The sequence below is a fragment of the Rhincodon typus genome, chromosome 28, assembly GCF_021869965.1.
Source record: "Rhincodon typus isolate 14 chromosome 28, sRhiTyp1.1, whole genome shotgun sequence".
NCBI lineage: Eukaryota > Metazoa > Chordata > Chondrichthyes > Orectolobiformes > Rhincodontidae > Rhincodon > Rhincodon typus.
In genome coordinates this window covers 24,540,439-24,556,640 of record NC_063359.1, presented here as the reverse complement: position 1 = coordinate 24,556,640, position 16,202 = coordinate 24,540,439, and the positions used below count along the sequence as shown (strand labels likewise).

The window sequence follows — 16,202 nt, the reverse complement described above, 5'->3', positions numbered from 1 at the left end:
CACAAGCATTTTTTTTTATAACTTGTAAGGGAGTGTTTAGGTATTAAAGAGATTATCCTTTTACAGTGTGGTTAAAACTACAAGTAATTTTTTCAGTTTACCTTCGTTATTTTTGAATAATAAACTTCAGTTTTATTGTTAAAATGGAATCTACAGCACTGCATGCTTGTGTTTCAGTGAAAGATCATATTATTAAATTTTTAATAAGTGATCTACCAAGCCACATTTCAGGTTAGGATTTGACTTGTCCTCTAGCTGGGATCATAACAGTGTAAGGAAACTTATTTAATGAAGGTGGAAAAGGCTGAAATTCACTCCATCTAAAATCCACAGGTATATTTTTCAGGTGCAAACATCATTAAGGCTAGGGTCCAGGATGATTTATCCCATCCGTAGCTCAAATATACATACCTTCTTTGCAAAGCTTCTTGTAAGCATTAATTTAGCAAACAGGATTCAAATATTAAAATTCCTTCCTTTCCCCCGCGCACCACCCCCCCCTCAAAAAATCATGCTTACATGAATACAGTGTTTCACATACAATGCTGAAATTTGCACAGGAACCACTTTAGGCAAAACAAAACAGATCTTACAGCCAAACTTACCGTTGAATTCGAAATCACTGACAAGCACATGAAAAAAGGGGTATAAAGCCTTGAGGTTACACTCCCTGGTCAATTTTACAACGTTTAATTACTTTCTCAGTAGAATGCCAATTCACTTACTTTGTCAAATTTGGAGAGGCTATTCTTCAGCCGTGGATCTGCTTCCTCACTGCCGGTCATTGCCAACTGCTGCAAGAGTTGGCCAACCTAAAACATAAAAGTTTCAAAACATTGCAGTATTTGCACGCTTCAAACACAAACACAGTAGTCTTTAATAACAAGATCATATTTATGCTCAATTCTGAAGTATATTATAAAGAATGACAGATTTTGAAAAATAGAAACTGTCAATTTATGTTTGCTTTATATAACACATCAACATTAAGCCCATGAGCCCACCTTGTTTCATATCTCTGTGGACTCCGTCTTCAATCACCAGTCTTAAATGTTGACATCACCTCTGCTTCAACTTGAGTATTGTACTCCATTGTATTGTTCACCATCTCCTTAAAGTTTATTTTGTCTGCATCTTGATTCTCTGTATGCTGGTTTGTTCTAGACCTTTCAATCATGGTAAAGAGCTGGATCTTATCTGCCCTGCCACACCTGCTATAAAGTGTAAACAGTGCTGACAACTAAAATATTGAGAATATTTGCCTCAGGTAAAATTCCAGCAAATTGTAATTTTCACCTGTCCAATGCCTTAAAGCTCTCTACAAATGTTAAGACAATACACAATGGGTGATTACTTTGCTGAACTCCATTCAGGCCATAAGCATGCACAGAGTTTCCAGTCATCTGTCAGTTTAATTGTCACTCTGTCCTCAACCTTCGACACTTAGACTAAACTTCAACAACGCTTAAGAATCTACCTCATGATCTTGTCAGGAAAGTTGACACAGAATTCAACAATTTCAAATTATGAACTTTATAACCAAAAGATACTGGTCATGTTTGTTGTTATTTACAGTTCTTCTAGACTCATCTTTTATTTGTTCACTTTTTTCATTAACACCATACATTGCCCACACCATCACTTATCATTTGTTACTTCAATCTTCCAACCTATTAAAAGGCCTTTGATTTTGTTCTTTCCTCCCTCTCCACCTTAGCCAGCATCTGTAATCGCATGAAACCTGTTACATTTGTAACTTTTCACAGTTCTGACAGAAGGACAACTTGAAGCATTAGTGGCTCCTCCCACCATATATGCTCACACTTGACTTGCCGAGTATTTACAATTCTACAGCATTTTCTTTTACTTTAGATTTCCTGAATTCACAGTACTTCGTTTCTTGCCTCAATATCCTTCTTCTTGAAGTGAACAACATTGTTCATTCATGGTCTCTAAAAGGTGTACAAATGGAACAGCAATAATCAACCCGAAAAAAATACTATCCACTAGAATTATAATAATACACATTGCCAAATATAATAGTTACTCTCTCAAAAGCAGATAGTGAAAGGCAGTACTGAAACCAATCTTTCCTTAGTTTAACTTTGAATCAGAGTGAAATATTGTCAGCATACACACATTGTGTCAAGTACATCCCAAATTCAGTGGAGCTCTTTTCACTGGAATAGCTGTAACCCCAAGAAATGTCCTCTGCAAATTATTATACACAATTGATCTTATCTTTTGCTATTTCTGAACCACAAAAAAAATTAACAATTCAATTACAGATTGTTCTTTTCTGCATACAAAAACATTTATGGTAAACTGAAAACTTGCTTGCACTGAATGTACTGACAGTGGTATATGACAGTTGCAGGAGCAAACTGAATTTTGGGCAGTCAGCATGACAAATGTACCAACTCAATTCTTCAACAGACTGGTACTTGTATTTGTATTAAAATCTAAGTATGGTCACTTAAGAGAGAACAACAAAACAAAGTAAACAAAAGCAATGCAACCACAGGATATAAAGTCCGCTAATTTGTTGTACAGACTTTAAATATTTACACATTTTTGGGCAGTCAGTTTCACTGATTGAACAACATAGCTCCCTGGACAACACATCATTCCAAATCAGCCCTTGTTCCATCATGTACTTGCAGAGGTATATCAAATAGAAGCACAAACAAGAGCCCACCTCACATCGGAAACCAATAGGAGAAGTAAAGCTACACTGATAGAATAGAATAGAATCCCTCCAGTGTGGGAAACAGGCCCTTCGGCCCAACAAGTCCACACCGACCCTTGGAGCATCCCACCCAGACCCATCCCCCTAAACACTACGGGCAATTTAGCATGGCCAATCCATCTAGCTTGCACATCTTTGGACTTTTAACAACCTTCCAATTAGCACACCAAAATGTGCCCTCAGCATCGGAAATGTCTGTCTTCATCACATGACTGAAAAGAGTGTTTATTGAATTGCTTAACTATACAATTCTGGCAATCAGTTTGATCAGCAGAAGGAAAGCAGTCTAAGTCAGCTGGCTGTCTTGGACACTCCATCTTAGTCTAGGAATCGCTGTCTGGAAAGCCTACACTTTGCCTGCAAGAAGGAAATCTACTGAGCTCAGCTAACCAAGGAAACTATGATTAGACAGTGATCTTTGTGAAGTTCTAACACCTGAAATGATTTTTAATATCTGACTTATCAAAACTTCTAATTTATAATCTGTCAGACTTCATTGGAACAATGTAGACCAACAATTTGGGGGAGAGAGGAGATGTGGTCACAAAATCAAAAGTTTTGGAAGCTAGGTACAGGTAGTTCTCCTGTAACACGACAGTTGCATTCTCGCAACTTCACCCTACAGAAAATTGCCATGGGGAAAAAAAAAATAAAAAAAATTTGAAAAAATTAAATAAATAAATAAAATAAATAAAGTCGCTACATCTGCACTACAGAAAGTGTACGTTATCCAAACAGCATCCACTATTCAATCGTGTTACAGCCAATTCACGTTAACAAAACATGTTATAGCAGAACTATCTGTAGTAAATTAGCAAGCAGGATCTGAAATGTAGTAATCTCCAAATTACTCCCAGTGCCATATGCAAATAAGTAAAGAAATAAGTAGACAGACAAGGTAATGGAGGCATTGCTAAGGCAGAGCAGGCGTTTTAATTTCCTGGGACAGACTCTGAAGAAGATGGCATCTGTACAAGCTGGACAGGTTACATGGAACAGAGCTGGGACTAAGGTTTTTGCTCATGCTGTTGAGAGGATTTCAAACCAACTCAGCAGAGCGATGGAACAAACAGAATATTAGATAAAAATACCAAGGTGTACAAAATACCTGGAGAAATGGATAGCCCTAGCTTAAAGAATAGAAAGTGAATAGTCAAAGTTGGACAAAGACAAAAGTAATTAAATCCAAATCAAGATTACTGTACTTGATGTATGTAAATGCAAAAGATAGCAATTAAGATTGGACGAGTTTCAGGCAGATTGCCGTATGCAAGTATGCTGTGGCAATAACAGACCAGGCTCAAGGAAGGACAGGACTGAGTGTTAAATATCCTCGGGTATAAAGGTGTTCAGCAATGGAGAGGAAGGAAAGAAGGGATAGTAGTACTGGTTAAGGAGAGTATTGCAGTACCTGAGGAGCAAGAGAATATCCTAAAAGGTTCAAGGTCAGAGCAAAGGAATTAAACAGAGTGTAATTACACTAGTCATCGTAGTCTATAAACCACCAACTAGTAGGAAGGATGTAGAGGATCAAATCTGCAGAGAAATTAGAAGATGTCAACATTATGGAGTGGTTACAATTGAGGATTTTAATGATTAAAATGTAAACTGGTACAGTATGAGCATTAAGGACAAAAAGACCAAATATTCATAGACTGTGTTCAGGAAAATTTCCGACAGTAGTATGTGGCAAGGCCAACTAAAAAGGATGCATTATTTAGCCTGGTTCTTGGAAATCAGATGGGCCAAATAGATCCAAGTGTCAGTGGGGGAACATTCAGGAGACAGTGATTACTGTATCCCAAAGTTTAAGATATTGGTGGACAATGATATCGTTTCAATTCAGATTATAAATAATCAACTGGTAATGAGCAAACTTCAATAAGGCACGAATACAGCTAGGCCAAAACAGACTGGAAGCAAAGCATCTTATCTTCCAGTTGGGGATCCATAGCCTTGAGGACTCAAAATAGAGTTCAATAATTTTAGACATAGTAAGAACGGCCAATGTTGGAGTCAGTGATAACACAGTGTGTTCAGAATGTCTGAAGGGTCCAGACCCAAAACGTCAGCTTTCCTGCTCCTCTGATGTTGCCTGGCCTGCTGTGTTCCTCCAGCTCCACTCAATAATTTTTGAGCCTGTTCACACCCTTCCATGAACTTTAACAATCCCTCACGAGGCTGTTACAACATGGGATGCTTTCAGCACAGCCAAATCTTTTCACCTTATCACTGTCCGATTATTAGTTTTTCTCTTGCCCTAGCTTAGTATTCCCAGCCCAACTTACTTTATCTTTTTAGGCTCTGTCTCCACCTATCCACTCCAATACTTTTGCACAGCACCCCATCAGCATAAATAGGCCTTTAGCGAACTCAGTCCTGATGATGGATCAACAGACTTAAAATATTAACTCTGCTTTCTCTCCACAGATGCTGCCAGACCTGTGGAGTTTCCCAGCAATTTCTGGTTTGGTTTCAGATTTCCAGCATTCAGACTTCTTTGTTTTATTATATTAGACTGTAACCAAAGATTGGTGAGAAAAGCAGTAATTGAACAATGGATTACTTTCAAAGAGGAGATGAGTCGGGCACAGTCATTATGTTCTCTCAAAATGGAAAGGTAGAACAAACAAATCCGAGATCCCTGCATGACAAAAGAAATAGAGATCAAGATGAAAAAAGTGAACTTGTGACAGGTGGCAGGTAGAAAATACAATTGAGAGCCAAGAGCAATAAAGAGGCTCAGAGGGAAGCTGAAAAGGCACATTGGAGAAGTGAAGAGAGATGACAAAAGGAATCTTCCGAAGTCTTATATAATGGTAAACGAGCATTAGAGCCAATTAGGAACCAAAAAGGGCATTTACACATGGAGTCAAGAGGCATGGCTGATGTGCTAACTGAATTCTTCACATCTATCTTTACCAAGGAGGTAGATGCTACACAAGCCATTGTAACAGCTGACAAGAGGAGTTCAAGAGATGGAAAGGGATGACCTAGTGGTATCATCATCATGAGATTTTTAATCCAGAAACTCTGCTAATTCTCTTGGGATCTAGATTTAATTCAATAAAAATGTCTGCAATTAATCTACCAACCAAAACCACTGTCGATCCTGGGAAAAACCCAACTGGCTCATGAATGTCCTTCAGGGAAAGAAATCTGCCATCCATACCTGGTCTGGCCTACAGGTGACTCCAGATTCACAGCAATATGGTTGACTCACAAATGCTCTCTGAAATGGCCTAGCAAGCCACTCAATTGTATCAACTGCAAAAAATTCAAGGAATGAAACCAGACGGACCACCCGACATCAAGCTAGACACCTCAGAAAAGATAATGGCACAAACTGCCCTGTCAACCATGCAAAGCGCTCCTTACCAACATCTTGGGGCTCATACTCAAATTGGGAGAGCTGTCACAGACTAGTCATGCAACAGCCTGAAATAGCCATACTTACATTATTACACCTAAATGTCACAGACAGCACTACCACCTACTGGCAGGACAGACCCAGCAAAGGTGGCAGCACAGTGGTATAAAAAGTCAGGCAGGAGTTGCCCTTGGAGTCCTCAACATTGACTCCAGATACTATCAAGTCTCATGGTTTCAGATTAAACATGGGCAAGGAAATCTCCTGTTGATGATCACCTATCGTTCTCCGTCATGATGAATCAGTACTCCATGTTGAACAACACTTGGAGGAAGTACTGAGGGTAGCAAATGGATGCGAAATGTACTCTGCATGGGAGAGTCCATCAAGAGGGGCTTGACAGCAGCATTACTAATTGAGCTGCTCAGCTCCTAACAGTTGCTAGCTGGGTCATATGTACTAATCTGCCAGCTGCAGATGCATCTCTCCACGACAGTACAAGTAGGAGTGACCACACCACACAGTCCTTGTAAAGACAAAGTCCCGCATTCACAGAGAATACCCTCCAGCATGCTGTGCAGCACTATCACCGTGCTAAAATCGGAAAGACTCCAAACATATCAAGCAATTCAAAACTGGATATCTATGACGCACTGTGGGCCAACAACAGCAGTAGAATTGATCGTCAGCATCATCTGTGACCTCAGGGCCCAGCATATCCCCCACTCAACCACTACTGTCAAGCCAGGGATCAACCCTGGTTCAATGCAAAGTGCAGGAGGGCAAGCCAGAAGCAGCACCAGGCATACCTGAAAATGAGGTGTTAACCTGATGAAGCGACCAAAATGGAATACTTGAATGTGAAACCGCATAAGCAGCACGTGATAGACAGAGTCAAATGTAGGGAATTTCAAGACTGGGGTTTAATTTATAAGGTGACAGGAGAGAGTTTTAGAAAAGACGTGAAGTGCAAATTTTGTGTTTTAAAAACGGAGCGAGGTTTGCGCATGGAACGAACTTGAGGAAATGGAGCACGTGGATACAATTACAACATTTAAAAGATATTTAGGTATGTACATGAATAGGAAAGGTTTGGAGGAATATGGGCCAGGAGCAGGCAGGTGGTACTAGTTTAGTCTGAGATTACATCCAGCATGGACTGGTTGGACCGAAGGGCCAGTTTCTGTACCGTACGCTTCTGACTCTAAGGCTGAGGCATTCGTAGCAATCTTCAGCCGAAGTACTGAGTAGATGATCCATCTTGGACTCCTCCAGTAGTCTCCAGCATCACAGATATCAGTTTTCAGCCAATTCAATTGACTCCACGATATCAAGAAACAGGTGAAGGCACTGCATAGTGCAAAGGCTATGGGCCCTGACAATATTGCTGCAATAGTATTGAAGACTTGGACTCCAGAACTTACTACTCTTCCGGTAGCCACAATACTGGCATCTACCAATGTATAAAATTGCTCAGGTATGGCCTCTACACAAAAAGCAGGACAAATCCACCTGGCCAATGACTGTTTCATCAGTCCACTCTCAATCATCAGTAAAATGATGGATAGGTGTCATCAATATTGCTATCAAGCAGCACCTGCTCAGTGATGCCCAGTTTTGCTTCTACCAGGGCAACTCCGCTCCTGACCTCATTACAGTCTTGGTTCAAACATGGACAAAAGAGCTGAGTGACAGCTCTTGACATCAAGGCTGCATCTGATCATATGGTATCAAGAAGCCCTAGCAAAACTGGAATCAATGGGTATCAGGGAAAACACTCTGCTGGTTGGAATCTTACCTGGCACATAAAGATGGTTGACATTGCTGGAGGTCAGTCATTTCAGCTCCAGGACATCACAACACGAGTTCCTCAGGTTAGTGTCCTGGACCCAACTATCTTCAGTTGCATCATCTTCCCTCCATCATAAGATCAGAAGTGGGGCTGTTCACCAATGATGCATAATGTTCAGTAGTATTTGTGACTCCTCAGATACCAAAGCAGTCCATATTCAAATGCATCAAGATCTGGACAATATCCAGGCTTGGGCTGACACGTGACAAGTAACATTCATGCCACACAAATGACAGGTGATGACCACCTCCAGTAGGAGACAATCTATTCACCTCCCCTTGACAATTAATGGTTTTACCATCACTGAATACCCTCTCATCAACATCCTTGGGGCTACCATTGACCAGAAACTCACCTGGACTCAACAACCACAGTAGCTGCAAAGCAGGTCACAGGCTAGGATAACCATGGTGAGTAACTGACCTTCTAACTCCCAAAATACTGTCCACCATCTACAGGGCACAACTCAAGAGTCTGGACAGGTCAGGTCCAACAACACTCATGAAGCTTGGACAAAGCAGATTGCTTGATCATCACCACAATCACCACTGACATTCAGTGGCAGCAGTGTTCACTCCCTACAAGATGCTTTGCAGAAATTCAAAGACCCCAAACAGCACCTTCCAAACCCACAACCACTTCCATCTAGAATGACAAGAGTAACAGATACATGGGAACACCACCACCTGCAAGGTCCCCTCCAAGTCACTCACCACTCTAACTTGGAAATGTATCATTATTCGTTCACTGTCGCAAGATCCAAATTCTAGAATTCCCTCCCCAAGTGTATTATGGGTCAACCTACAGCATGGAATTGCTGAAGTTCAAGAAGGCAGCTCACCACCACCATCTCATGGGCAACTCGGGATGGAAAATAAATGCTGGCTACCAGTGATGCCCACATCCCATGTAAATAAAAACAAATTTACAACTATGGTTCCAAGGATGACAAGTTTCAGTTATGAAGATAGATACGAGAGAAGGTTGCTCACAGGAGATCTGACAGAAGTACTCAAAATCACAAGGGGGCTGAATACAGTACATAGGGAAAAACCTAGGGCAGCAAAGCGGTTAGCACTGTTGCCTCACTGTGCCAGGGACAAGGATTCAATTCCAACCTCTGATGACTGTCTGCATGGAATTAGCACATTTCCGTGTCTGCATGGGCTTCCTCCAACTGCTCTGGTTTCCTACAAGAGTACGCAAGATATGAAGGGTTTTTTTTGGGGGTTGGGGTTGGGTTGGGGGGGGGGGGGGGGGGGGCGGGGGTGAAAGAAGAGTGGTGGGGAGCTCTTCAGAGGGTTGGTGTGGAGTCAATGAGCCAAAATGACCTGCTTCCATTCTGTACAGTGTTCCATGAAACTGTCCCCTCTAGTAAAATGACCAGGAATGAGGGCATAGATTTAAAGTGATTTGTAAACGTACCAAATATAGTGGGACTATTTTCTTCACACAAGTGGTTTTAGTCTGGAATGTACTCTTTGGAAATAAGGTAGAAGCAGAATCAATTGAGGCATTCACAAGAAGTTGTCTACAAAAATGACTGAGCTTCAACAACATCAATTCAACAAACCACCTTGTTGCCTGGCCAACATCTATTTCTAGTATTTACTGCAGTGCTTCAGTAAAGCTCAGCCCAAGCTGAAAGAACAGCACCTCATTTTCCACTTGGGGGCCCTGCAGCCTTCAGGACTCAAGATCGAGTTCAATAATTTTAGGGGCTGAGCATCTTCCTCTATGTCCTTCCTCCATCCCCAGACACCAGGCCTTGTCATTACATGGGCTGCTTTCACCACAGCTAATCCATTTTCACCCACCATTAGTGCTTCTTAGCAGCTTTTGAAGTCACATGGGATCCACAGTGAGCTAGTAAGACGGATACAGAACTGGCATTTTTAGTCATGTATGATGGAAACAAAGTGCAAGTCAACAATGCCTCAGTTATCAGTACTACAAAACACATTTACAATCAAGGTAATTGATGCGGCTACCAACAATCATTTAAGCATTTCATTTTTTAGAGCTTTTGTTCTGTGGAATTTTATATAATTGGATATTTTTAGTTTTGCCTTTTGCATTTGTCAAAGGCATTCCCATTTTCCCCAATGCCAATTAGTTTTATTTCTAAATTTGCACCCTTTGGCTTGAGATCTCCTCACTGTCCAATTAAAAAGCTGATATATTTACTTGTTATTCTTCCACCCTGCCCAACCCCATTCCCCAACTAACAGGGCCTTCAGAAGGGGTGTACAGATTCCTTTTGGAATACATTATTGACAAGTTTTCAAAGCTTTTGAACACAATTTTTGATTTGTGAAGAGGCTGTGCCCCAATGTAACTAGCAAACAAAACTAAACAACTGTAGATGCTGGAAATATGAAACACAAACAAGAGTGCCGGGCAATGGCCTAGTGGTATCGTCGTGCAACTATTAACCAGAACCTCAGCTAATGTTCTGGGGGCTGAGGTTTGAACACTGCCACAGCAGGTGGTGGAATCAGAATTCAATAAAAGTCAATCTGGAATTTAGAATCTACTACTGACTACAAAACCATTCTCAATTCTTGCAATATCCTTCGAGCAAGGAAATATGCCATCCTTACTTGGTCTGGCCCACATGTGACGCCAGACCCATAGTCGTGTGGTTGATTCTCAACTGCCCCAGTAAGCCACACAGTTCAAGGGCAGCTACTGACAGGCAATAAATGCTGACCAGCCAGTGATCCCATGAGTGAACAAAAGAAAAGACAAAGTAAAGGTGGAAGGGTGTTTTTCAGATCAGAGATCTGGGGGCAGTGGTGTTCTCCAGGGATCAGTGTTGTGACCCCTTTTGTTTGTATATATACACACATACTATTTATAATTTGGAGGAGAATGTAGGTGACCTGATTAGTAAATCCGCTGACAACACAAAGACTGGGAGAGTTGTGGACAGTGAGGAGGATTGCCAGAAGATACAGCAGGATACAAATAGGCCAGGGACTAGAACGAAGAAATGGTAGATAGAATTTAAATCAGACAAATGCAAAATGATGCATTTTGGGAGATCTAATGCAAGAGAGAAGTATACAGTACATGGCAGCACCTTTCTAAGTATTAAGGTATGAGGAACCTTGGCATACAGGTCCACAGCTCTCAGAGTGGCAACACAAGTGGATAGGTTGTCATGAAAGCATACGGCACGCTTGCCGTCAAGGCAAAGAATATAAAAATTAGCAAGTCACGTAGCAGCTGTATAGAGCTTTAGTTAGGCCACATTTGGAAAACTGTTTACCATATGGATGTGGAGGCTTTGGAGAAGGCACAGAAATGGTTTACCAGGATGTTGCCTGATCTGGAGGCTTTGGCTGAGGAGGGATTGGACAAACTTGGTTTGTTTTCACTTGAATGGAGACAACCTGAGAGAAGTTCACAAAATTTATGAGGCCTGGATTGAATAAAGAGTCGGATATAAATGTCAATTACTGGGGGACATCAGTCTGAAGTAAATAGGGTAAGCTTAAAGGAGATGCGAGACACAAATTTCTTATATAAAAGATGTTAAGTGCCTGGAACACGTCATCAGAAGAGGTGGTGGAGGCAGATACAACAGCAACATTTAAGAGGCATCTTGACAGATATACAAAGTTGCAGGAATATAGGGATACAGACAGCATAGAGGCAAAAGATTTTTATAGTTTAGAAAGGCATCATGTGATGGCATAACCTTAGTGGGCCAAAGGGACTGTTCCTCTGCTCTACTGTTTTTTTCTTTTTTTCCTTCCAGGCTCACCATTATCCATTTCTTTGTCAACTGCTGGTCTCACTGTATCTCTGGGCTCCATTTCCGCCTTCTGTTTGCTCCTTCCCCCGACTATCGTTTACTCCTTCCCTTCTCCCCATCTCCAGCATTTTACACCAACCTTTTCCTAGCTACAGTGAGGCCAATAGCATTAAATTGGTTCAGTGATTTCTACTTCATGACAGAACTTTGGGAGAAGTGGCTTCAACAGTACATCCTACGGAGGAGTATCACATCTCCTGGTCAAAACCTACACCTAGATTACATTAAATTTACATGAAGGTTTCCATTCTCAAGATTTGGTGTTAACAATTACAACCTTAATTCATTCCATAATAAAAACTACTTACTTTCAGAGCTTACTGGATGAGGTTCGCAGCAAATCAAAACAAGTACAAACCCTCAGCTTAAGGAAAGGTGGGAAACTAAAAGCTGAATTGAATTCTAGTAAAAATGTGCTGCCCCTTTACAGCTTGGGGACAGCCAATATAAAACCACATTTTCAAAGTCTGAGTGGCAAGACATGCGCTGGCAAAACATGCCAACACAAAAATAGACTCTCCTCATCAATAAAAAAACCTGAACTTTTCCTAAGTATCACAGAATCCCTACAGTGTGGAAACAGGCCATTCGGCCCAACAAGTCCACACTGCCCCTCCGAAGAGCATCCCACCCAGACCCATTCCCCTATCCCTGCATTTCCCATGTCTAACCCACCTAACCTAAACATCCCTGGGCACTATGGGCAATTTAGCATGGCCAATCCACCTAACCTGCACATCTTTGGACTGTGGGAGGAAACCCACGCCGACACGGAGAATGTGCGAACTCCTCACAGACAGTCGCCCAAGGCTGGAATCGAACCCAGGTCCCTGTCGCTGTGAGGCAGCAAGTGCTAACCACTGAGCCACCACGCCATCCTAGTATCTAAGGTAATGATTCACCCAGAATTGAATTTCCAGATTCTGTACCAGTAATACTGAGGTATCCAATTTTAACTTTTATTAGTTACTTTTCAGAGTCTTAATTGTTGAGCAACAATGAAAATTTAGGAATTAATTTATTAAGGAGAAAGTAATCTTACCTGCATCAAGTTAAATCTTGCCACTTCGTTAATTGGAGCATCAGAGATTATCCCATACTGTTCTGGATTCACAATTGCTGGGCAAATAAAGTAGGCAAGCAACAAATCCGTACACATGGCTTTCACTTCCCCAACAGCCAACCCTTCCACACATGACAAGGTTTTATACATTTGCGATACAATCCAACGTAAACTATGTGGAAAACAGTAAATATTTTGTTTAAGATATCCAATAAATTTGTTGACCAAAGCTACCAGCTTTGCTTCATTGCTTTCTACCATCTCCTGCACTTTCCTTCTGAACTGCTCCGTGCCCTTCTCCCCAAAAACCTTCTCTTGCTGCGCCGGAGTAAATCTTTCAATAAGCTTTTTTGGGTCAGTTTCCAAGTGATCTTCATCTTCTACAAGCAGCAGCATAATTGGTTCATGTAAAGTTGCAGTAAGAAAGAGTTTTGCAGAGTACAGACCCTCTGAAAAAAGCTTGAACAAAACGCTGAAAGTACAAGCACCTTTTCGAAGCAGTCGCCTGGGGTTATCGCTCTCTTTCAACTCAAATTCAATTAGGTAGCGCAACACTTGTAGAAGATAGCTCTCATCTTCCTGCATAATGCAGTTACCATAAAGGGCAGTAAATACTGTAAGGATTACATTGTGGGTGCTCTCATGATTAAGCTTCTCCCCAGCAACCAAGCAGGAGGCAACAAGTCTTGGATTTTCTCTCAAGCGATTCAAAAATTCACCATATAGTGTCTCTTGGAATCCCAGCTGCTTGTATCCATCCACAAACTGTGTATTCTCCAAAATCTTTGCATGTTTGCAACATTCTGCCGGAGAAGCTTCCACACTAAAAAAAACAAAAAAAATTCCGAGTGTAATTGAATATCACTTTCACCCAAATCATTTAGACATGTCAGAGGCATCTCCAACTGTCTTGAAAATCAAAAAACTTTGTACATTTCTTCTCTCCACTCCAGAATCTTTGACTATTGTTTGAACAATTCATGATTGGATACTTCGGAAACATTTCTTGGGGTGTATTCTCCCCGCCCTTGTCCAAGTTTGTGACCACTGTCGTGGCCTCTCTTTCATGATATCAGGTGTCAACAGTCGCATTGCACACTGTCCAACAGCCCTGGCCAGTTAACACACAATGCCAAAAAGTGGCAAGTAACATTTGTGCCACACAAATGCCAGATAATGACTATCTCCAATGAGAGACAAATTTTATTGACATTTGACATTCAAAAAGGTGCTCCTATCACAAACTCCTACATCAACATCCTGGACCAGAATTTGAAGTGGTCTTGCCGTATACATACGCTGGCTACAACAGAAGGTCAGAGATTGGCATACTGCAGCAAGTAATTCACCTTCTGACTCCATAAAGACTGTCTACTATCCACAAGTCAGGAGTGTGATGGAATGCTCCCCACTCACCTGGATGGGTCCTGCTCTACCAATATTTCACAAAGCTTGACATCATCCAGGACAATGCAGCCCAGTTGACTGGTATCACATCCAGAAACAGTCACTCCACCACTGACACTCAGTAGTTCACACCTCTGCTATCTCCTATAACAAGGTGTAGAGCTGGATGAACACAGCAGGCCAAGCAGCATCAGAGGAGCAGGAAAGCTGACGTTTCAGGTCAAGACCCTTCAGAAATGGGGGAGGGCAAGGGGATTCTGAAATAAATAGGGAGAGAGGGGGAGGCCGAAAGAAGATGGATAGAGGAGAAGATAGGTGGAGAGGAGACAGACAGGGGCGCGATGGAGCCAGTAAAGGTGAGTGTAAGTGGAGAGTTAGGGAGGACGGACAGGTCAAGGAGGCAGGAAGACGTTAGTGGGCAGGAGATAGGGGTGGGCTCAAGGTGGGAGGAATGGTTCGGGAGGCAGCTACGAGCTGGGCTGGTACTGGGATGCGGGCAGGGGAGGGGAAATTTTGAAGCTTGTGAAGTCCACGTGGGAACCCTGCAGCCCAAGGGTATCAAAGCAAAATAGGAGGTGCTGTTCCTGCAGCCTTCGGGTGGCATCACTGCAGCAATGCAGGAGGCCCAGGGCGGACATGTCGTCCAACGAGTGGAAGGGGGAGTGGAAATGGTTTGCGACTGGGAGGTGTAATTGTTTGTTGCGAACCGAGCGCAGGTGTCCCACAAAGCAGTCCCCAAGCCTCCGCTTGGTTTCCCCGATGTAGAGGAGGCCACAACGGATACAGTATACCACATTAGCAGATGTGCAGGTGAACATCTGTTTGATGTGGAAGGTCTTCTTAGGGCCTGGGATGGGGGTGGGTGTAGGGGCAGGTGTAGCACTTGCTGCGGTTGCAGGGAAAAGTGCCGGGTGAGGTGGGGCTGGAGGGGAGTGTGGAGCGAACAAGGGAGTCACAGAGAGAGTGGTCCCTCCGGAAAGCAGATTAGGGTGGGGAGGGAAAAATGTCTTTGGTGGTGGGGTCAGATTGCAGATGGCGGAACTGTCAAAGGATGATGCGTTGGATTTGGAGGTTGGTAGCGTGGTACGTGAGGACCAGGGGGATTCTGTTTTGGTTGTTATTGCGGGTAGGGGGTGTGAGGGATGAGTTGCGGGAAATGCGAGAGACACGGTCGAGGGCGTTTTCGATCACTGTGGGAGGGGAAGTTGCAGTCCTTGAAAAAACTGGGACATCTGGGATGTCCGGGAGTGGAATGCCTCATCTCGGGAGCAGGATACTTTGTAGGATACGTGGAACAATCCCTCTTCCAAAGCTACACTGGCCCTATCCCCCACCGCTTCCTCCGTTACATTGATGACTGTATCGGTGCCGCCTCGTGCTCCCATGAGGAGCTCGAACAGTTCATCTACTTCACTAACACCTTCCACCCCAACCTTAAGTTCACCTGGACCATTTCTCATACCTCTCCTTCCTGGACCTCTGTCTCCATCTCTGGCATCCACCTGGAAACCGATATCCATTTCAAGCCTACCGACTCCCACAGCTACCTAGAATATACTTCCTGTCACCCACCTTCCTGCAAAAAGGCCATCCCCTTTTCCCAACTCCTCTGCGTCCGCCGCATCTGCTCCCAAGAGGCGGCATTCCACTCCCGGACATCCCAGGTGTCCTCCTTTTTCAAGGACCGCAACTTCCCCTCCACAGTGGTCGAAAACGCCCCCGACCGTGTGTCTCGCATTTCCCGCGACTCATCCCTCACACCCCCTACCCGCAATAACAACCGAAACAGAAGCCCCTTTGTCCTCACGTACCACCCCACCAACCTTCAAATCCAACGCATCATCCTCCGCCATCTGCAATCTGACCCCACTACCAAAGACATTTTTCCCTTCCCACGCTTATCTGCTTTCTGGAGGGACCACTCTCTCCGACTCCCTT

At 42.9% G+C, this 16,202-nt stretch overlaps 1 protein-coding gene across 6 annotated transcripts in view; it reads right to left on the bottom strand.

Moving 5' to 3' along the window:
• Nucleotides 1–16,202, bottom strand: part of gapvd1 (GTPase activating protein and VPS9 domains 1) — a 127,820-nt gene that overhangs the window by 79,025 nt on the left and 32,593 nt on the right. For all 6 annotated transcript variants that reach the window (XM_048613480.1, XM_048613482.1, XM_048613485.1 and 3 more), the window contains 2 exons: nucleotides 12,837–13,680; nucleotides 726–812 (listed from right to left, as the gene is read on the bottom strand). In XM_048613480.1, the coding sequence (XP_048469437.1) occupies nucleotides 726–812; nucleotides 12,837–13,680 (931 nt within the window). The remainder of the gene's footprint in view (nucleotides 1–725; nucleotides 813–12,836; nucleotides 13,681–16,202) is intronic.